Below are 22,909 nucleotides of genomic sequence, written 5' to 3'. Positions count from 1 at the left end.
TTTCTTGTTACTCCATTTCAGCTAATGACTGAGGTTAATATACGCTGAAGTGGTATTGATGGTCCTCCATGGTCTGGCCTCCACCTCCCTCTGCAGGTCCAGCTCCAGCTGCGGCATTCCTGCATGGACCACACCCCCAAAGCTCTTCTCCTCTGCCTGTATTCCACTTCGTTCAGCTTAAATGCCAACTCCACCTAACGAATGAACTCTTTCCTCTGCCTTCTCCGTATTGAATGGATCTTTCAGTTGCAAGCACAGACATTAACTCCAGCCAGCCAAACAAAAGGGATTTACTAAGCGCAGAAGTATGTCATTGTGTCTGTCAGCATCTGGCAGGGGCAGAGCTGAGCACGCAGTGGTACTTGAGGTGAACCTAAAGAAGGGAGTATTTATGAAAGTTTGCTCAGAGTTAAGGGAAACTAGAGGGGATGCAGTACTCGGGGCTAGTGACAGCACTGCTCACTGCCAGGCCTCAAGAACAAGATAGCAAAGAGGAAGAAGCCACCTGCCAAGGATCTTTGGGTGAGGAAAGCTGCCAACCCACAGCCCAGCAGGCAGAAACCAGAAAAATAAGCACCTTGGACTCCCTCCGCCTCCTGCCCTTATATCTCCTGCCAGTCACTCCCATCTGCTGAACCCAACAGGAAGCCAGATTGTTCTGCTCCCCATAGGGGAGCCTCCCACCCTCCCAGGATGGAAGACAGGGTGGAGAAGGGAAGCGGGGAGGAAAGTGGATATAGAGGGCCACAATCTCCTGCCCAGTAATGGAATTGAAGGAAGAGCTGCAGAACCAAAACCAGGTCTCTAAGGTGTCAGACGGCAACCAAGGCCAACACCCGACAAATTCAGCCAGTAAAGATACAAGCACTTTTTGATTCACACAGCTTATTACTTACACAGGCAGATTAGCCAAAGATGCCAGCTCCACATGGTCCTTGTTGCACACAACAGAAGGATGACTACAGTAAGGGTTGGAGGATCTCCTATTCCTAAGAAGCCAGTTCTGGGGACACCTGGGTGGCTCAGCAGTTGAGCACCTGCCTTTGGCTCAAGGCGTGATCCCATGATCCTTGGATTGAGTCCCACATTGGGCTCCCTGCATGGAGCCTGCTTCTCCCTCTGCCTACGTCTCTGCCTGTGTCTCATAAATAAATTAAATTTAAAAAAAGCCAGTTCTAGATGCAGTTAAGCTGTTTTATGGTCTACAGCTCTACTTGGAAGGTGGTAGGGCAGAAAGTCTCACATTTCAAAGCCTGGGAAGCCACATCTCCTGACAGTTTCCAATGGGACAAAGTCACTGGAGATGGCCTTGGGTTAGTGCCTCATGAGCCCCCCATCCTCTCCAGTCCCTGGAGGACCACTCAGATGGGCTGAAGGTCAGGTCAATGTGGGTGCGTGCTAGGGCACTGGGGCAAAGTGGTTCCCCCAGGGAAGTCTCTCAGGCAGTTCCACAGAGCACAGGCTGAGGAGCTTCTCTCTAAAGCACCAGGTCTCAGATGATCCAGCTCCAAGCATTCTCTTCCAACTTTCCAATCCTTGGGAGAGAATTCAGCTGTCACAGCTGTGGTCTGGAGGGGACACCATCAGCTCTTCATGAACAGATGGGGACCCTGGACCCACTCCCACATGCCCAGCAGCTTTCAGAGATAGGCCACACCTGTCTGGACCCTACCTGCTTCTGCTCTGAAGTGTTATTTCCATCTCAACTAATGGGGAGGCAGATGCAATCAGGGTCTTTGAAAACAGCAATAACAGAGTGACTGACGTGACTCTTAACCAGAGAGAGCCGGCCCGAGGTAGAGGGGATTTCTGGCCCCACCAGAGACTAGAGCTGCTTTTAAACACCTACATAAAGCAGTATATACATACAACAGTTTAATAAAGAGAAAGATCATGTCAAATTTATTATTCTTAAGTTCACGTTGACAGAAAATATACATGGGAATGTTTCCACCTTTTGTTAAAAGAGCAAGCAGAAAGCATGGTTAGGAGGGATCAAGGGAAGTCTATCTTAACCCAAGGACACTAAGGCCTGGTTCTGCTGGTTCATAAGCAGGTGAATGACCAGCAAAAGGTTAATAAATACACGCCTGGCTGATAGGGAAGGGATTATGGTCCTTTTCTTCTTATCATTAAATGTTTCCAGGAATATACAGGCATGAAGACCTTCCCAAAGAGTAAAGGACGTCATCATCTCTGCTGGCTGAACCCAGCAGAGCCCCTGCTGGAAGAGCCTGTAGGCAGGCAGACTCACCAGCAACCCTACAGCTTGGTGGGCTGCGGAGGGGTGAGGTGGACAGGCCCGCTGGGCGGGGACAGCACCATAGGCAGTGTGTTGCTGCCCCTCTCGTGCCAGCACGTGTCCAGGATGGGGTAGAGCTTGCCCTGGAAGTCAGCCTGGAATGTGTAGAGTAGCCGCAGGTCATCGGGGCGGTCAGCATCGAAGAAAGTGAGCTCTCCTTGCTCATAGTGCAAGTAGACACCGATACGGTGGGGGTGACCAGCCACAGGCAGGGGCACCCGAGGGCAGCTGAAGGCCTCATACACCCGGCCCTCCTTCAGGCCGATGAGCCACATGCCGTTCTCTGGGGACTTGCTCAGCTTGCCCTTGCGACTGGCAGTGCCCTTGATGACTCCCAGGCGCCAGTCGCTCTTGTTGCCCACCACCACCTCCCAGTAGTGACGACCGCAGGAGAAGCCCTGGTTGGCCAGGACACAGGTACTGTAGTCAAAGCGCTCAGGTTGGCTGGCACGCCGCTGGGCCAGAAGCCCACACTGCACCACTGTGTTGCCCTTGGAGAGCTCCAGGAGGGGGTGGGCCGTGGCAGGGTCTAGCTTGAGGGACTCCGGGGCTGAGAGAGATCAAAAAAGTGTTTTTAAGCTACACAGAAGGCAGCAGACCCTGAGCTCCTCAAGGGAGGAACTGTAGTGGCCTCATCCCTGTATTTGAGAGGCCGTCTAAGGAGGGGCCAAACACAGAAGAGGGAACCCTAAAGATGTTTGCTGAATGCATGAACAATTCCTGAAGGGTGGAAAAAAATGGACAGCTGTGGAGGAGGCATTCTTGGCTAAGGGAAAGAGCACCCACCTGGGGTGCTTAAGGAACTCAGTCCGTTAAGTGTCGGACTCTCAGTTTTGGCTCAGGTCATGGTCTCAGGGTGTGAGATCAAGCCCTGTGTTGGGCCCCGTCCTCAGTGATGAGTCTGCTTGGGATGCTCTCTCTCCTCTACCCCTCCCTCAACTTGAGCCCTGGCTCTTTAAATAAATTAAAAAAAAAAAAAAAAGGAGTTACACAACTTGTCTTGGCCAATAAGACATGGAGCTGAGCTTGAGCCCAGGGTGTCTAGTGGAACCCCAAAGCCACGCTCTTACCACTAACCCATGCACACAGATTTCCAGTCTTCTGGGCCCTAAGCCCTGGCACAAGTGACAAACTGCTGCCCATCCTGCAGGGCAGTCTTCAGGGAAGAGAGCAGGGTCAGAGCCCTACCTGGCAGAACTTTGCGGAAGAGCCTTTTCCACACGGTCAGCTTGATGTCCGCCTGGTGGAGGCCTGGCTTGAAGGAGATGGGGCTGAAGGTGCCTTCCAAAGGCCGGGCCTGCTGGAGCTCTGTGCTGAGGGTGATGGTTCACCATGATGGCAGAGCTGCACACCAACCCCACCCCTTCATTCTCACCCACGTTCAACAAGCCTCTTGCAGCTCCAAAGACTGCGCATTCAAGATGCCAGTCATTCCCTCCCCTCCACCCTGCTCTGAGGGCCTGCCCCCTTCCTGGAAGGAGAAACACTCTATATCAGGGCAGGTATGAGACCAGCAGCATCACCTGGGGGATTGTTAGAAATGTCTCAGGTCCAACCTCAGTCCTGCTGAATCAGAAAGTGATTACTAGAGCCCAGTGATGACTTAATGAGCCCTCCAGGTGGTCCTGATGCACACTAACGTTTGAGTACAGCTTCTCTATACTGTGCGACCCTGGCCCCTAGCCACAGCTGGAGTACACACCTGCTCCCCAACAGCCTCACTGTCCATTCATTTAAACCAATGCTCCTGAGGTGATTGTCCCTAAGACTAAAGGAAATTTGAAAAAAAACAAAAACAAAAACAAACAAAAAAAAAAAAAACAAGGAGTTCCTCACAATTATGGTCTGACGAAGGCCGAGGAACTGCATGGTTGTTCTTTTGCTGGGACTGGAACATGGATCCAATCCCTTCCCACACCATGGTGCAGGATTCAAGGCCCTTCATTCTGGCTCCTACCCACCTCTCCCATTTGTCACCCATTCTGCCCTGCATCACACGTTTTACAGCACTTGTACTAAGTTCATAATTCTCCCAAGTCCACGACCTACTTCACCCTTTCATGTGACCATTCCCCACTCTGCTTGCCTGGCCAACACCCATTCTCGATCCTAAGCTCACCCACCTGTGCATCATCTTTGTCCAATCCCCCCACCCCCAAACCCAAACCATCTCCTGTTATTTCTGTAGCTCATGTGTGAACTTTTATGGTTTTAGGTACCCACAGTGATGTAACCACAATTCACCATCTGCTGCCCACCAGTCTTTGAGACCGTTAATGGCAGGGGCATGACATTCATCTCCATGTTCTCCGAGCTCAGTACAGAGTCAGATGTGGGCAGCTGCTGCCAAGGCACTGGTATAGCTGAAAGCAGGAAGTGGTGGAGAGGAGCCACCAGATCCAAGCTGAGAGCTCCTTCCAAGGTTATTACCTGGAGACCATGGAGTGATAATTCTGGAAGACAAAACAGAAGGGTTAAGGCATGGGGGAGGCTCTTGGAGCCCTGGGGTCCTTGCCATGGGGGACGCTCCCTTGTCCATTCACCTGGATGAACTTGTGGTAATTCTCATTACTGAACTGCTCCAGCACACGCTCAGCCTGGACCAGCCGCTCCTGAGTGCCCTGAGCCTGCTCCAGCTGCATATCCAGGGAGGCCACGAGGCCACGGGTATGACCCTCCAACCCTTCCAGGCAGCGGGCCTTCTCCTCATCCACCAAGTGGTGCAGCTCCTGGAACTCACGGCGAATCACCCAGCTGAAGACATCAGATTCATTCTGGGACAAGAAGGGGCTGGTTACAGCTGGAGCCTCAGGCAGAACTGCCTGGCTATGGCTGACATCAGTGTCCCTCTGCCCTGGCAGCCTAGAGCTTCCTGGGCCTCCCCAACTGGAGCTGGTTCTAGTAGACTTCAGTGTTCATGCTGTGCCTGGGCATCCCACATGCAGCCATGGGGAGGGGAACAGAGGCAGGGGAGAGACTGGGCTCCCAGCTCCCATTTCAAATACAGTGGCTCTGCTTTCAACTGCCTTAACTATTAAATGTGCACATAAGATTTAGCTTTAGTACAATATTCCACAAATGGAAAGTCTGCAAGGCCCTGGGAGAGCAGACTTCAGACAGTCAGGATTCCCTGAGTGACTCTGAGCTCAGCCTCCATCAGACAAGGATAATGCCACCTCTCAGGGTGAGGAGGGTTAACCAAGGTGATTCTCAGAGAACACAGGCCTCCTGCTCCTGTTTCACAAATGCCTGCAGGGCCTGGGCTCCATACCCTCCTGAATCATATGGATGAAGATTTCTGCTATCTGTCCTGAATAACTAACTACCCCACCCCAACCTGCACTTACCAGGCAGGTGAAAGAATGTTGTTTGTGAGACTTGTGCTGCATGAGTGACCTTGGGAACCTGATTAGTTGACGTGAGCTGGCCTCTAGATGCCAAGAGCTGTAAATCTTGCTTTACATCTCCCTCCAACTCCAGGCTGGGCTGGCCCCCCAGAATGGAATCTGGGAGAAGGGGCAAGCACACCTAGCCCAGGCTCTTTGAAGATGTAAAGACATGGTAACAGAGGAATGCAGCTCACTCCAAACTGCAGAGATGAACAAATGTTTAACTTCAGACTGTCATTTGCCCTATAAATACAACCCTTATGGGGATGGCCAGTTGCAAGTCTCACTTGATGAAAAGACACTCCACCCAGGCCTCTCCCTCAGGCTTCACCCGCTGAGGACGGTTGGCTGTTGTAAGTGTCCGATCTGATGTCACTGTGTCTTATTCTCCTTTACTGCTTACTATTGATTGCCCTCCCTAATCTAAGCACACATTTCCTTTTTCTTGTTTCTATTAGGTTTTAATACTATCCATAAAATGTTTTCTCCCCTTCAAAACTGAGAATATGGCTGTGAATCTTTTGTTCAGAATACTCCTAGCCCCAGTGTGCTTGTCACTCCGGAAAAGCAGAAAGCCAAGCTTTTCTACACCTTTGCTCCAAGGTAGTAGGTGGGCACCACATACACTGCCAAGGTGAAGCACAGAGGGCAGAAGAGTTATGCCCACACTTTGAGCTGTTTACCTCTGGGACTTGGGTTCTGTGTTATCTCAGTCCCAAGGACAAGAGGGACACAGCCAACTTGGACAGAGTCCGAACAACTGAGTTGATTTCCCTGAGGGGATTTGCCCTTTTCCCACTCTGCCCTAGAATACTTTGAATTCTGGCTTTATATGAAGGCATGGATTTCTGTAAAGAACATATCAGAACTGGGCTCTGTAGAAAAGGGAAGGTGGTGCTCGCTTCGGCAGCACATATACTAAAAAAAGAAAAGGGAAGGTGGCCAGGCCCAGGGTAAGGGTACAGAGGAAAAGGGCACTCACAACAATCCGGGTCCTATTGTTCACCAGTTTGGCAATATGCTCATCCACCTTCTTCTGCTCCCGCTTCAGGTCAGAGATGAGAGCCGCTAGCTCCTCCTGGAGGCAATGTACCATGGCCTTGTGAGTAGCTGGACCCCTTCACCTTTTCAGCTCTTTGGGACAAGCCCTGAGCTTCACCCTTCCAGGCAGCATCCCAATGGCCACAAGCATCCCAGTGGAAACAGGGAAAGAGCTAGCTGGGTACTCTTGACTCCAATATAGGTTAAGATTATTCAAGAATATTCCACATTGAGGGCAGGAATTACCCAGATAGAAAAGGATCTCCAGGTCATCCCTCTTCAGAACATGGAGATGGATGCTAAACACTATAACCACTTGGAAGTCACTACACAATATCCAGTCACTACACAATATCCAAGAGGGGCGATGATCACTCTGAAGCCAACATTCCCTGAATGGAATGCTGGCCATTGGGTACCAACTAAGTAAACTCTCTGGTCACCAGCAGGTCTAGAATCAGTAGGCATTTGATCAAGGTATCACAAAAAGCCCGGCCCCAAGAGAGACCAATGGTGTATGCAGTTGTCCAGGTTTACCTAGGGAGTCCCTACTCCCTGTAAAGACCTAAGTCTTCCCTAGCAGGCTTGGATCCAGCTGGGATTTGGGGCCTTCCCAGGCTGATAAACTTACTTCTCCTAGGCTTCCCTGGCCCCAAATTGGAGTTGTTGTTTTTAAGATTTTATTTATTTCAGAGAGAGTGAGAGCTAGAGAAAGAGCACAAGCACACACAGAGGGAAAGGAAAAGAGAGAATCAGACTCCCCACTGAGCAGGGAACCTGACACAGGGCTCCATACCAGGACTCTGGGATCATGGCCTGAACCAAAGGCAAATGATTTTTTAAAATATTTTATTTATTTATGATAGTTACAAGAGAGAGAGAGACAGAGATACAGGCAGAGGGAGAAGCAGGCTCCATGCAGGGAGCCCGACGTGGGATTCGATCCCGGGTCTCCAAGATCACGCCCTGGGCCAAAGGCAGGCGCCAAACCGCTGCGCCACCCACCCAGGGATCCCCAAAGGCAAATGATTAACCAACTGAACCACCCAGGCGCCCTCTGACTATTAAGGGTTCAACCAGGACTACCTACAACCCCATCCAGCTGTACTACTTAAGTGGAGCCCTGCTGGTTTGTGCACATGGAGCATACATGATCTTTGGCTTAAGATAGTTCCAAAGAAGAAATCATCAGCAAAAGAGGCACCTGGCTGGCTCAGCTGGAAGAGCATGTGACTCTTAATCTCTCAGTTGTGAGTTCAAGTCCCACAGCCGGTGTAGAGATTACTAAAAAATAAATAAAAGTAAAAAAAAAAAAAAAAAAAGAATCCAGCTGCAAAAACCTTTCTGAAAATGAGCTGAATAAAGAATAAAGCCAGTGTAGGGGTATATGTACACAGAATCTTGCTCTGGATAATGAGGCATTGGAAGATCTTCCAGCAACCCAAGAATGGAATTCCAGTGGTAATTCTCCTGAGGCACAGAGAGATGAGATTATTCTTTCCCTCTTTCCTGTATACTGGGTCACTGTGAGAGGAAACAGAATCATACAAATAAATAATCTCAAGATCTCAATCAATAGGAGGAAAACAGGAATGCGTGAAAAGGATCCAATAAGAACATAATTTTGTTGCATCACAGAGAAGAATTTGGGATCACAAACACCCACATCTAAAACCAGGACCCAAGTGGTCCCAGGCTCCAAGCCAGAAATGATGAGCAAGCTCCTGTGTGTTTCCTCTTTCCTGGGCTAATAAAACACAGGCTCAATTTCACTGCACTGCAATTTGGCTTCCTCCTGTCACACTCCACTAAAACTATTCCTGCCAAGATAATCAATTCTTACTGCTAAATCCTACAGACTCTTTCCAATCCCCAGCAGGCATTTCACACATGTGATCTTGTTCTCATTAAAACACTCTGATTTCCAGGAGGCCATATTCAGCCAGTGTTCGTACTCTCTGTTGATTCTTTCTGTCCCTTTTGGGGTGCTCTATCTACCCGAATCTTAAACCCTGGTCTCCTTGGGGGTATCATCTATGTCTTCCCTATCACTCTGCAGACTATCCTTGTTGGTTTTCTCCACTCCTGTGGCTTCAATTACCACCTATATGTAGTTATTCCAGTCCTACACCCCCAGCCTCTTTCTCCAGTCCACCTTCCAGCAGAGTGTGTGGACTATATCACAACTCTGCTTAGAACCCTCCAGTGCCCCTACCACCATAATGGTCCTCAGAATAAACTACAAATCCCTTCATGTGTCACATAAGCCTTACCATGACCTGGCCTCCACTTACCTAACTCTCCCCTGAGCCTAACAGAACAACTTATAATTCCTTAAATATCCCTCCCTCCTGATCTTTTGCAGGGCTGTGTTTATACATGGAATGCTTTCCTCCCCTTCTTTTCCTACCAAGTCTTCCCTATGGTTAGGTCTTGGTATAACAGTCTGCTTCTTCCAGGAAACCTTCCTTCCCTGACCATCTGAGATCCTGCAGGAGCTACATTCAAGATGATCTCCTCACTGCCTATACTTAACCCTGACAATAGCACCCAACACATGGGACTCTCTGCCAGACTCCCAGGCTGTGAGCTCCCCAGGGTGGGGCAAACCTCTTGCTCACTATTGTACACTGGCTTTAGTACAACACCTAGCACACATTAGGTGCCGATACACATCTGTGGGTAAGAGGGGCTGGTGGATAGCTGGGTTGGCCCTGTGCACATTTTCATACTTGTCTTCCAGGGTTGAAGAAGCAAAGAAACACTGCCCAGGGCACTCAGCCAGGAAATCCCTGCAACTCTGCCTCCAGATCTTGATGCTCTTTCTTTTCCCTGCCCCTATCACCTGTATTTTGTCAATCCTTACCTTTACTCTCCCTTCCTCCCAAACACTATGCCAGGTACCCTGTAACAATTCACTTCCAAGAATCCTTCCCACCCTTCTGTTGGCAATAGAAAGAAAACTGGCCACAGTCTGAGTCCTCACTCTGCCACTGACAAACTGTATGACCTTGGGTAAGATCCTTACCTTCTCTGAGCCGGTTTCCTCATTTGTAAAGTACAACAATAACCCCACCCTTCATAAATCTTAGATCAACATTTTAACCTAAAATATTCACCTTAAATGATGATCTGCTAGATCTGAGGCAAAAATCCATGAGACCAGGAATACACGGTTTTTGCAAATACGCTTTTAAGCTTTTACTATATGCTAAGCATGGCTCTAGGCATGAACATTCCTGAGGAAATAAAAGTGCTTGCTCTCATGCATATTCTGGGAGCACTCAAAATATAAATGAGAGCTACAAAGAAAAACAGAGCAGGGGAATGGGCTATCACTTGGCAAGGGGCTCTCCATCATGCAAGTCAGTAGTCCTGAACACCTGCTGGAGATTGGAGCAGCTGTTCAGAACATGATGGATGGATGCATGCTCTACGAGTTCTGCTCCAGGACAGGGCTGGAGGGAATCCTTCGGTGCCATGTGATGGCACCCAAAGAGTGCAGGAGCTAGGCTTGGTGGGTCCCTGATCCCAACCCCCCAGCAGCCTCACTGCCCACCTTCATGCGGCTATAGACAGTGGAAGCCGGTGTGACACGATGGTGCTGGTGGGAGCCCAGCAGGCCACAGAGGCCGCAGATGAGCTCCTGGTCCCTCTCACAGAAGAGGCTGAGCGGATTCCGGTGGTGCTCACAGACCTTGGGCTCTGGATCCCCAGGAAACTGAAGGGCTTCAATCACCCGTGCCAGGGAGACATTGGGCGGGGAGCTGCTGCTATCCACCTCCTGTTGGCACACTGGGCAGCGGAGCTCTGAGTCCAGGTGGCGGGACAGGGACACCAGGCAGCCCTTGCAGTAGGAGTGGCCACACTGCAGCATCATGGGCTCCTTGAAGACCTCCAGGCAGATGGGGCACTGAAGCCGGTCCTCCAGCTCGGGCACGCTCACCTGCCACGCCATCCACAGTGCCTGGCTAGAACAGAGGGCAGCTTTCTCAAGCCTGCTCCCTCCACCCCCTGTGGCCCCACACCCTGGCAAGTGCCACTGGAAATCAGAGTGCCTTGGGGTCTCCAGTCCTGGATTCCAATCCCAACCCCTGTGACCTTGGCCCTGTTTTCTATCTTTAAACCAAAGGGCTTAATTGGGGGAAACTCACTTGGATATAGGATTCTATATATTTCACTCCGATTTGGAGGTAAACACAAAAAGGGCCGTCTCTGCAGGGTCTTTGGAGTGACACCAACAATGTGCCCTCTAGCAGCAGCAAGCATCCTGACTCAGAAATGGACAGCCAAAACAAGCAAAGGTCCTTCCCACCTTCTAGATCAGTTCTCAAACTGGTGAGTAACCATTGGAAGCACAGTGATAAAAGACTGCTGAGTCACCCATCACATTTTCCAAGAGCCCCAGAAATCTGCATTTACAACAAACACCCCCAGGTCATTCTAAATGAACTACCTGCTTTCTCAGAGTCCACTGGGATGTCCACCAGATCTGCTCAGTCTTGTCTTCTCCCCAGGATGCGACAGAGCCGCTAAGAGACCTGAGGACTGCAACTGAATGCCTGCTCCACCCTTAGTCTCTGACCCTTAGCTCCTCCTCCTTTTCCAGCAATACCCGTGTCAAGGTCACCCAGAATCAGGTGGAACCTGGGCCACATCACGGGACCAGGGAGGCAGACTCCTTTCACCTGGCAGCATTGATAATCCCAACATTCAGGTGCTCACCTTGGCCACACCTTGGGGAAGGGGGAGAGACAGAGGAAGTGGGCCCCCAGCCACACCTAACAGACCCCAATCAGGTGTGGACTCATGCTTCAACACAATTCTTTCTGAATCTATATTTTGAAGGTATTTTTATTTATTCAAGTTTTTGAGATAGGTGTTCTATAAAGGGCACAAATCTTAACTACATGCTTGAATGTACACATTCCATGAGAGTATACTCACTCTCAAGATCTACAGAATATCTCCAGCACCCAGAAGACACTCTATGTGCTCCCCAGTCAAAACCCCTTAACAAAGATAGCTACTAACCTGACTCTTATCATCATAGATTAATGTAGCCTGGTTTTGAATTTCATTTTTTTTTTAATTTTTATTTATTTATGATAGTCACAGAGAGAGAAAGAGAGAGAGGCAGAGACACAGGCAGAGGGAGAAGCAGGCTCCATGCACCGGGAGCCCGATGTGGGATTCGATCCCGGGTCTCCAGGATCGCACCCTGGGCCAAAGGCAGGCGCCAAACCGCTGCGCCACCGAGGGATCCCATGGTTTTGAATTTCAGATAAACAATTACCCAGCACATGCTCTTCTGTCTCACTTCCTTTACTCAGTATTTTTGAATTACGAAATTTTTTATATAAAATCTTTCAAAGTTTTAGAATTAAACATTTCTTTTATACAGTCGATAAATATTAGTCTTAACACACTATGCATATTATGTAGGTGTGGTAAAAAGTTATTGGAAAAGAGATGAAAATGGGTGTCCAGGAGTGTTAACAAGAGCTCTAGGAGTGCCTAGGTGCCTCAGTAAGTTAAGCCTCCAACTCTTGGTTTTGGGTCAGGTAATGATCTCACGGATCATGGGATCAAGCCCTGTGCTAGGCTCACACTCAACAGGGAGCCTGCCTTTCCCTCGCGATCTGCCCCTCCCCCCCTTCATGACTTTTTTTTTTAAAAAGTGTTTAGGGCAGCCCCGGTGGCGCAGCCGCAGCGGTTTAGTGCCGCCTGCAGCCAGGGCGTGATCCTGGAGACCCTGGATTGAGTCCCACGTCAGGCTCTCTGTATGATGCCTGCTTCTCTCTCTGCCTGTGTCTCTGCCTCTCTCTGTTTCTATGAATAAATAAATAAAATATTTTTTTAAAAAAGCGTTTAAATGAATAAAGAAACAAACAAGAGCTCTAGACCAGCAGTACACAATCCTTATAGGCTCTAGACCAGCAGTACACAATCCTTATAGGCCTAAGCATCCCTCTCTGCCAGCTGGGGCAATCTCTACCCCATGACAAGCAAGACCAAGGTCTGGCACAGGCATGTGGAAAGCTAACTGATTTGTTAATTTAACAAATATTTGTTGAGCACCTGCACATATGGAGCACCTGCTATGTATCAAGCAGTAAGCTGAGCATTAGGGAGACATCAAAGAACAAAACCTATGAGGTTTCCATCCTTTCAGAATTTGTAATATAATAGAAGTAGGTGTGGGGTACGATCTAAACAAGACAACATCATGATATTAAATGCTTGGTAGGGGCAGCCCGGGTGGCTCAGCGTTTTAGCGCCGCCTTCAGCCCAGGGCCTGATCCTGGAGACCCGGGATCGAGTCCCACGTCGGGCTCCCTGCATGGAGCCTGCTTCTCCCTCAGCCTGTGTCTCTACTTCTCTGTGTCTCTCATCAATCAATAAATAAAATCTTAAAAAAATAAAATCCTTGGCAGGAAATAATGATATGAAGAACAAAAAGGGCAAGAGGTAATGAGTTGTTTGAGGAACATGTCACAAAGGGGCAGGGCAGAGTCTCTGAGGATGGATGGTTGAGCTGAGGCTTGAAGGACACAAAGACGCCAGCCACCTAGAAGACTACAGGAGGGCAGACCAGGCAATGCGCAGCAAAGACCTAGAAAGGCTAGAAAGAGCTCAGTATTTATGAGATACACTAGAGAGGAGACCTGAGTAGCTGGAGCATAGTGAGAAGAAACACCAGGAGGAAGTCAGAGGAGTTGGCAGAGAGGGCCTTGCAGAGGAGGGCAAAGGTTTAGATTTAATTTCAAAGGCAGGGGCGCCTGGATGGTTCTGTCAGTTAAGCATCTGACTCTTGATCTCAGGTCTTGATCTTAGGGTCTTTAGTTAGAGCCTACATTGGGGCCCAGCATGCAGCCTACTTAAAATAACAATTTCTAGGGCAATGGGAGCTATTGGAGGGTTTTAAGGCAAGGGAACAGAGTCTGACTTGTATTTTGAAAAGACCACTCTGGCCACTGTGTAGATAATGGATCACAGTAGCTTTAGCATCTCAGTGGATAGTGAAGCCTGATATAGAAAATTTCAAGGTGAAAAAAAAAAAAAAGAAAATTTCAAGGTGAAATGGTAGGTGGGGGAATCTAGAGGCAGACAGCCTGAGGACATCCAGGTGGAGCAATTGAGTAGAAGTGGTCTGCAGGCTTCAGCTAACAGAATCACCTGAGGCGCTTGTGAAAACACAAATTTCTGGGTTCTGGCCTGAGTTTCTGGTTCAGGAGCTCAGGGTCGGGCTCAAGAAATTCCAGACAACACTGCTGCTGGTCTGGTAACTACACTTTGAGAGCCACTGAAAAAGGCAATTGGGTACAGCAGGCTGGAGCTGTGGCGCTCAGGGGAAACTCTAGGCTCATCAGGAATACACCACGTGTTTAAGTACATCATATATTTAAATTGTGGGAATAGCTGGAATCTCTCTGGGATGAACAGAGAAGGGCAAGAGTCCAAGGACAGAGCCCTGAGATTGCTACTGTGTAGAGATCAGGAAGAGGAAAATGACTGAAAAGAGACAGCAAGTAAGGTAGGAGGAAAATCAGGAGAGCACGGTGACCAGGAAGCAGATCGATATGACCCCTTGCCAATAGAGAACTTTTCCAGGCACCTGGGTGGCTTAGTCGGTTAAGCATCCAACTCCTGATTTCAGCTCAGGTCATGATCTCAGGGCATTGAGATCGACCCCTGCATTGGGCTCCACACTCAGTGGTGGGCCTGCTTGAGGATTCTCTCCCTCTGTGCCTCCCCCTGTGCACATGCTCATTCCCCAAGAATAAATATCTTAGACATCCTTTTAAATATTTTTAGATATTGTATAAAAATATTTTTAAATAAAATTAAAAAGAAACAATAAAGAACTTTTCCAGGCAAGAATCAGGAAGACATGCAGAAAAAGAGGCAAGAGGATTCAAAGCCTGAGAAGATTCAGCACGCTGTTGCTAATACTAAGATGTACAGGGAGCTCATGAGCAAGGGCCGGAGAGAGGCCACTAAGAGCTAAGTGAGGCCCCTGGCTGATAGCTGGCAAGGACATGGGGACCTCCAGTATATTGCTGCAAGGATCTGTACTTACCAACATGAATGGGCTTCAGGTTCTTCCCCAGAGCCTCTATTAAGGCTAAGGCCTTGATTTTAATCCAGCGAGACTAGCGTCAGATTTCTAACCTCCAAAACTGATGACAAATAGCTGAGATCATATATACCTGTTGCTCTTAACAGCTAATTTTCTGGTAATTGATTATGACAACAGTAGGAAACAAATACAAAAGAGAAAAATGTTAAGGAGAGGTCAGCTTCATCAGACGCTGACAAGACTGCAGTAATCTGAGGACAGAGGTGTCTTGTGGATTGTGGCATTCAGAGCACTGTTGGTGACACTGAGCAGGAACAAGCGGTGTTGAAGAGAAAATGGAGTTGGGTACAAAATCATTGAGAAAGCCTTCCAAACAACTCTTGTGGAAAGTTTTCCTGTGAAGAGTAGGAAAGGGAGCCACCTGTGAGACGTGGGACAAGGGGGGCTGGGGACTTGTTTACGGCGAGGCCTTCTAGGACACATCGAAACTGCAGAAAGTCAACTACCTGCACTGACCCAGTAGTCAACGCAAGGTTGCTGCGGAAGAGGGGGCGACCTCTCAGTCCTGGAGCAGGCAGGCAACGAAGGATCCGGGGAACCAGCCGCAGGGCCGCGGTCGGGGTCATCCGTGCTTTGCACGTCCTCAGGGGTAACGTCCAGATCCGTAGATTTAGTGACGGGAAATGTGAGGGACGTGGTCTTATTTTCTCATGAACTGGGCATTTTGGCTTTAAAGGCCTGTCTGTGCCTAAACGTCTCCGACGCAAAAAGGAAGATGAGGAAAAATGGAAAAGGGACAACATACCCCACTTGTGCGAGGCCTGATGCTTTTGGCAGCAGACCGTTTCTGGAAGTGCGTGCTCCCCAGCGTGCTCCCGCCACAGCCCCTGCCCCCAGTCCCCAGGCCATCCCACGCGTCCCGGCCAGGTGCCCGCGATCACCCAGCACCCCATCCAGCACCCCATCCAGCGCCCCCTCCACATCCCAGCCACATGCCCCTTCTCATTCCCCGCGTTCCCCTCACGAGCCCCATCTTGCCACACGCGAACCCTTCATGTTCCCCATCGCGCCTCACGAGCCCCCCCACCTACCTCCTTAGGATCCTGCAGCCGCCGCCAGGCGCTCCAGCTCGCCCAGCAGCCTCCGCGAGCCACCGCCCAATCTCCCACTAAGCTCCGCGCCCCAACGCGCTCGGTGTGTCCCTCAGTGTGTCACGTGCCCCATCAGGGTCTGTGCTTCCCCTCCACATGCCGGTCACACACACACACACTTGCCGCCGCGGGGACTTGGTGTCCCCTTCATGTGCCTCCTCCTCACGCTCAGTATGTCCCCACAGCGTGCTCCATCTCACATGGTGGGTCCCCAAGCCGCGCCCCATCACGCCCTGCGTGACTCTCCCACAAGCTCCCTCGCGCTCCCCGCCTTCCCGGCGCGAGTCCCATCATGCCCCAGCCTCCTCGTCACGTGCCCCATCATGCTCCGCGCCTCTCCGTCACGTGCCCTGCCACGTGCCGTGAGTCCCCGCCGCGTGCTCAGGGCGCTGCCTTAGGCCCCCGGGCAGGCGGTTGGCGGCGGTTGGCCCTGAACGCTGAGCGCGGGGCCCCTGAGCTGAGCCGCCTTCGGGAGCCGGAGCGGGAGCGGGAGCGGGAGCCGGAGCGGGAGCGGGAGCGGGAGCGGGAGCGCGCCGGCTATAAAGGGGTGGCTGGGCCACTGCTGGGAAGGCGAGGGGGTTGAGGGTGCGCGCTGCGGCCCGGCCGCCTGGGGATGGGGGGGAGCACGCGGAGCCCAAGGGTCCTGCAAGGGGACAACGCTTCCGGCCAGGTGAGAGGCTGCGCGCTGTGGAGTCTTGGGCGCGGGGCTCGGGAGTCGGGGTGCAAGCCGGCGCTCTGAGGTCTTGTGTCTCTCCCTGCCAGTCACCGTATGAGAGGTTAAGTCGGAGGATGCTGGACATTTCGGGGGACCGGGGCGTGCTGAAGGACGTCATCCGAGAGGGTGCTGGAGAGCTGGTGACCCCGGACGCTTCCGTGCTAGGTACCACCTGCCTCCTAGCTGACAGTGGCGGAGTGCTGGGCCTTAACGGTTTTCTGTACCTTACCTTGGGAGGTGGGGAGGGGAAGGTTGTGTCTAAAAAATAATAATAATAAAAACAAAAAGGGTGAAACTCGCTCATTTTGTTACAATTCGGGTTTTTAAGGGAAAGCGAAGGAACCCATCGCTCCTTTGCATGAGGCCACCGTGAACAAGGGACGCTGAGGCCCACCAGCCAAGCTCTTGAATCAGCCAAAGGGCAGGCGTCCAAACGTTGAGCAAAGGTTTTTTTCTATCAGGGTGGCAGGCAAAGCACATTGAATTTCATCCTTTTTGTTGTTGTTATTGTTCTTGTTGTTTTTTGGTAACAGTTGATAAGGAGGTGTGCACATTCCTGGTTTATTTTCTTGTACCGTTTCTTCTGTCCTAGTGAAATATTCTGGATATCTGGAGCACATGGATAAGCCTTTTGATTCTAATTGCTTTAGGAAAACCCCCCGGCTGATGAAACTTGGAGAGGGTAAGTTGAGCTGAGCAGCTGGAAAATAAGGAAATATTTGAGGGAATTCTTCAAGGCATGAAAGACTTTGAGTTGGTTTTTCTGAGGTGGGTTTTTGCTAAACCATGCCCTTCTTGTCCACGTTTCCCCTTGAGGTCTAGACACTCGGGTGATGGTTTACCTGGCAACGTTACCTTTGCATCCTGAGAACTATGGTGCGTGTTCATTTGTTAACTGAACATTTATTGAGGGTTTAGCATCTATCATGCAGGGTGAAAAGAGAAGATGTACTCCTCAAATGATTAGAACTAGTGGGCTAGTGTGGTGGAGGAGATTGAGCACATTCACAGAATCCAGTGAGGTCCTGGGGGCATAAGTAGTGTTTTGGGAGTGCTTAATGAAGGCCCAGTTGATTCCAGCTGGGAAGATCAGGAAAGGCTTCAGGAATGGGGCATTTGAAACAAGCCTTGAAGTTTGTGTAAGATTTCAATCAGGATAAAAGCTAGGCCGGAGGAACTTTCTCGCAGGAGGAAGGAGCTTCGTGAACAGTGGTAGGCCAGATTGTTGCAGAGCCCACAGAAGTTGAAGTTTGGGAATGGTGTAGTGGGAAACCAACTGAAAAGTGAGTTGGGACCATAATGCAGAAGGCTTGGCGTATGTGGAAGGATTTGAATTTCCAGGGGGAAGAAATTGATGATGTTGGATCAGGATGCTCAGCAAATTTCAAGTTCTTTGTCCCTTCTTCCAGATATTACCCTCTGGGGCATGGAGTTGGGCCTTCTAAGCATGCGGAGAGGAGAGCTGGCCAGGTTTCTGTTCAAACCAACCTATGCCTATGGAACGCTGGGCTGCCCTCCCTTGATCCCCCCAAACACCACTGTCCTATTCGAGATTGAGCTGCTTGACTTCCTGGACTCTGCTGAGTCAGACAAGTTTTGTGCCCTTTCAGCTGTAAGTTCTGGAGTACGGACATCGTATTTTATAGGGAGAATGGGTTTGTGGTTTTGGTAATTACCCTACCCTGAAGGTGATCCTCTGCCCCACATTCCACCCTGAGGCTCCTGTGTGGTGGCGGCGGTGGTGGAGTTCTCCTACTTCTTGGTACGTGTTCATCTTAGCTGTGCTTCTTGTGTGGGCAGATGTTCTAAGCCAAGCCCTGACCTTGGGTTCTAGACCAACAGAGGTGAGCTTTTAGTCACCCTCTGCCTAGTTCTTCGTGTAAGACGTGACCATTTGCTTCTCAACATTGTTTGGTTTCCAGCAAATCAAACATTGGTAGGGGTTGACTAAGATGAATATAGATTTTATTGTCCAATCTAAAATACTTGAGAACAGAAAAGATTCTTAACTGGACACCAGGTGTAGACTAGGAAAGTCCCAGGCAAATGGGGACACATGGCCTTTGCCTTCGTAACTTAAATGTTACCTTTTCATTGTAGCCTTTCACGTAACCCATCACGTGAACTAGGGCTTGTAATCTCTTCGGCAGCCTTACATGTTCACAGTCATGCTGTCCCACACAGTCTGGTCTGTATGTGTGCCCTTGGAGGTCCACCTAGATTTGTATCTGGCTATGACATCTCCCCAGCTAAACTGTCACCTCCTCAAGTGAGGGCCCTTACCTTTTTCTCACTTTTCCACAAAACAGAGATTGTTACAAATACCTGGGGCCCACCTATGGTGTCCTGATTGAGAATCTCTGGGCAGGGACAAGGCTAGGACATGTGTGTTTGAAAAGAGGTTCTGTGGGTGATTGACGTGTACCCAGCATTTGTGGCCATGGAGACCAGTAGGGTGCCCAGGCAGACTAAAGACCCATTAAATGCTTGTTGGATAAGTGGTGGTTGTGAGACCTATTTTCCATGCTTGGCAAGTTCCAGCAGTTTCTGGAATTCTACGTGACCATGTTTCTTGAGGGAGCATCTCTGGGAGGACTAGAGGAGTAGACCACCTTTTTGCTCTTGTGCATAAAACGAGAGCATGTAATATCAGTCTCCCTTAGCTTCTGCCGGGAGCCACAGGGATGACCTCTGCAGGAGCACGAAGCCCAGTACATGCACACACACAGCAATAAACAAAAATCTGAAAGAGAAAAATTCACATTTGTAATTAACGTTTGCATCATGGTAGTGTGGCTTTCAGCTTCCTTGCTGGGTGTCCTTGTCTTTGGTCCTCAGGAGCAACAAGATCAATTTCCACTTCAGAAGGTCCTAAAAGTGGCAGCTACTGAACGGGAGTTTGGCAACTACCTTTTCCGCCAAAATCGTTTCTATGATGCCAAAGTGAGATATAAACGGGTAAGGATGCTTTAGAAGTACAAACTTAAACCCTAACAACATTTTTTTAAGTTCTTGTTTGTCCCTATTATTTACATGCAGTCATTAAGAAAAAACTCATTAGGGATCCCTGGGTGGCGCAGCGGTTTGGCGCCTGCCTTTGGCCCAGGGCGCGATCCTGGAGACCCGGGATCGAATCCCACGTCGGGCTCCCAGTGCGTGGAGCCTGCTTCTCCCTCTGCCTGTGTCTCTGCCTCTCTCTCTCTCTGTGTGACTATCATAAATAAAAATAAAAATTAAAAAAAAAAAAGAAAAAACTCATTAAAAAATCTTCATGCCAGGGGATAACGACCGGGAGAGGGGACATGGGATTTGGGAAGCCCGGTAACGTTCTGTGTTTGTGTCTGGATGTGGTTACATGGGTATGTTCAGGTTGTGAAAGTTTGTTGAACTGTTGACTTGTTTTTGTAATTATGTGTATTTCAGTATAAAGTCTTTAAAAGCTTTCGTTCCAGAGTTAGGTCTTCTGTCAACTGACTTTCCATCCCATTTGCCATCTTCATTTTCTGTCTCTCTGATAGCAGAGATTTCTCTAAACTCTGAGGTGTTTCCATTCCCACCAGACTTTGGATTGTGGTTTGACTTCTAGCGTAGGTTGTACTGACAGGAATTCACTGTTTGCTTTGTAACTCATTCAGCAAATATGAATATTTTCTGTATCCCAAACTCTGCCCTAGGTTCTAGAGGCAAACAGGACCAAGTTTAGAGCCTAAGGAGCATTCTAATTTTGTCTCATTTGTGAAGAGAACTAAATCATTCAGGATTTGCATTCAGCTGCAAGCAACAGAATCTTGAAAAAGTGTACTTTAAACCAGATTTATGGGCATGGGGTGGCTCAGTCGATTAAGCATCCCACTCCTGATTTTTGGCTCAGGTCATGAGATCGAGCCCTGCATCAGGCTGTGTGCAGCCTGCTTAGGATTCACTCTCTCTCAGCATCTCCCCTGCTCACAAGCTTGTGTGCTCACTTTAAAGTAGTAATTAATTAATGAAAATAAACCATAATATAAATTTTCTTCAAATGAGAGGGAAAGCAATCCAAGGTAGTAGGTCAGTTCCATGAAGCCATCAGGGATCCACGTTCCATCTTTCTGCTCCACTACCCTTAAATGTATCCTTGTGTTTTTGATCCCCAGATGGTCCTCCAACCTGTAGCATCACATGGTCACACAGGCAGGAAGAAGGGAGGGGAAGAGAATCTGGTGTACTTACGTTAAGAGCTTTCCGGAAGTACCGCCTGACCCAGTGATTTCCTTTTCTATGTCATTAGCCAAACCCATATTCAGTGGACCCCAGTAACTGTGTAGGAAGGTGGGAAATGCAATTTAATTTGTATACTGCTGCTTTGAATGAAATAGAGGCTATGCTAGAGAAGGAGAGAGATGGATTTTGGGTAGGTGGCTAATGGTATCTGCCACAAATTTGGTTTCTATGTGTGTGCTTAAGACAGGCAGGCAGAGTGCATGAGTGTGTTGTCCTTTGGAATGCTGACAGAATCAAGGTACAGGCTTGGGCTCACAGTTGGCCCGAATCACAGATGCTACTAATGTTGTAAAGTTTCTTGGTACAGAACCTGCTCACATAGGGGCAAAATCTTCCCAGTGAAGAAAGATCAGTTCAGTCCTTTCACCATTAGTTCTCTTGCCCAGGTCTTGTCCCCAGAGTTGGTCCCTCTAAGTCTGTGTGCAGCTTTTTCTGGCATTTGAGTTGATACTGGACATGCTTTAGTTGCTCTTTTTAACACCTTTTATTTTTTCTTTCAGAAGGTGAATCTCTAGTTCTCACTAGCGTTTTCGCTCTACGTTCCAGTGCTCTGGTTCAGAGTACTTGTCCTGGGCTTTCCTGTGATTCTGTTTATGGACTGTTGCTTTTTTCTGCTTACCCCTTGTGTTGATTAAGTATATCCTTGCATTTCCAAAAACATTCTTGTACTTACCTCACACTTGGGAGTTGGCATAACTGAGTATATAATTCTAGGAATTTTAGCATCCAGTTACCATTCCTCAGGTTTAGAAGATTATTGTTTGATTCCAGCTTTTATAATTGCTGTCAAGAAGTCTGCTATCAGGCAGCCCAGTGGCTCAGCGGTTTAGCGGTGCCTTCAGCCCAGGGCATAATCCTGGAGACCCGGGATCGAGTCCCACGTCGGGCTCCCTGTGTGAAGCCTATTCCTCCCTCTGCCTGTGTCTCTGCCTCTCTCTCCATGTTTTTCATGAATAAATAAGTAAAATCTTTTTTAAAAGGTCTGATATCATTTAGGTTCCTGTTTCTGTGTGACCTTTTCTCTCTGTAAAGATTAAGGATCTTTTTTCCTTTGGTGTTATTAAATTTTACAGTCATGGGTGTATGTTCTAAATTTTGTTGTTTTGAGCCCTGGGTGTATCCTTTCATTCAGGAAACTTGTCCTCTATTTTGGAAATTTTTCTTGAGCTATTTCTTTGATAATTTGCCCTTGTTTGTGTTTTCTTTTTGTGTGTGTGTGGGGGGGGGGGGGCTCTGTTAATTGTTAGACTTCCTGGATTGAGCTTCTACTTTCCCTTTTTTTTCTTTCAGTGTTATCTTGTTGTTTCATTGTCTGGGAGCTATCTTTGATTTTCTTTGCCATCTATCCCTTTTTTTTTTCCTTAAAGATTTATTTGTTTTAAAGATTTTATTTAGAGAGAGGGAGAGAGAGGCAGAAACATAGGCAGAGGGCGAAGCAGGCTCCCCACTGGAAACCCAATGCAAGATTTGATCAGGATCATACCCTGAGCTGAAGATAGATGCTCAACCACTAAGCAACCCAGGTGTCCCTATTTATTTTATTTTTAAAAAATACTAAAGAGTATGAGCCTGTGCACATGCACAAGTGGAGGGAGGGGGACAGAGGGAGAGGGAGTAGCAGACTCCCCATTGAGCAGGGAGCCCAATGTGGGGCTCGATCCCAGCACTCTGGAATCATGACCTGAGCCAAAGGCAGATGCTTAACCAACTGAGCCACCCAGGTGACACAAGATTTGTTTATTCATTTTGGAGGGAGAGAGGAAGAGTCTCAAGCAGACTCCATGCTGAGCACAGACCTAACGAAGGGCTCAATCTCATGAACCTGGGATCACAGCCTGAGCTGAAATCAAGAGTCAGGTGTTTTTGTTGTTGTTGTTTTATTTTATTTTTTTTTAAATATTTTATTTATTTATTTAGGATAGTCACAGAGAGAGAGAGAGAGAGAGAGGCAGAGACACAGGCAGAGGG

General features: G+C 48.9%; 2 protein-coding genes across 17 annotated transcripts in view; one reads left to right on the top strand and one right to left on the bottom strand.

Moving 5' to 3' along the window:
* Window positions 1–1,874: 1,874 nt before the first annotated feature.
* Window positions 1,875–16,222, bottom strand: TRIM50 (tripartite motif containing 50). 14 transcript variants are annotated; one of them, XM_038539134.1, is made up of 10 exons: window positions 15,907–16,219; window positions 15,322–15,571; window positions 14,816–15,210; window positions 10,292–10,703; window positions 9,852–9,971; window positions 6,674–6,769; window positions 4,846–5,076; window positions 4,733–4,755; window positions 3,491–3,615; window positions 1,875–2,852 (listed from the first exon to the last, which is right to left on the bottom strand). In XM_038539134.1, the coding sequence occupies exons 4-10, from the start codon at window positions 10,688–10,690 to the stop codon at window positions 2,263–2,265; spliced, it is 1,584 nt and encodes a 527-aa protein (XP_038395062.1). In that variant the 5' UTR covers window positions 10,691–10,703; window positions 14,816–15,210; window positions 15,322–15,571; window positions 15,907–16,219; the 3' UTR covers window positions 1,875–2,262. The 14 variants fall into 14 exon arrangements, with proteins under 14 accessions (XP_038395062.1, XP_038395061.1, XP_038395055.1 ...); XM_038539133.1 differs by lacking the exon at window positions 14,816–15,210; XM_038539127.1 differs by lacking the exon at window positions 14,816–15,210 and having other exon boundaries at window positions 10,292–10,699.
* A 260-nt stretch (window positions 16,223–16,482) lies between these two features.
* The window catches only part of FKBP6 (FKBP prolyl isomerase family member 6 (inactive)), a 32,203-nt gene continuing 25,776 nt past the window's right edge, over window positions 16,483–22,909 (top strand). For 2 of the 3 annotated variants that reach the window (XM_038539124.1, XM_038539125.1), the window contains exons 1-5: window positions 16,483–16,636; window positions 16,729–16,846; window positions 17,274–17,363; window positions 18,091–18,293; window positions 19,520–19,639. In XM_038539124.1, coding sequence (XP_038395052.1) covers window positions 16,580–16,636; window positions 16,729–16,846; window positions 17,274–17,363; window positions 18,091–18,293; window positions 19,520–19,639 — 588 coding nt within the window. In that variant the 5' untranslated portion in view covers window positions 16,483–16,579. The remainder of the gene's footprint in view (window positions 16,637–16,728; window positions 16,847–17,273; window positions 17,364–18,090; window positions 18,294–19,519; window positions 19,640–22,909) is intronic. The other variant, XM_038539123.1, reaches the window with a different exon arrangement.

The sequence above is a fragment of the Canis lupus genome, chromosome 6 (genome assembly GCF_011100685.1).
Source record: "Canis lupus familiaris isolate Mischka breed German Shepherd chromosome 6, alternate assembly UU_Cfam_GSD_1.0, whole genome shotgun sequence".
Taxonomy (NCBI): domain Eukaryota; kingdom Metazoa; phylum Chordata; class Mammalia; order Carnivora; family Canidae; genus Canis; species Canis lupus.
This window is presented reverse-complemented; position numbering and strand designations above follow the sequence as displayed.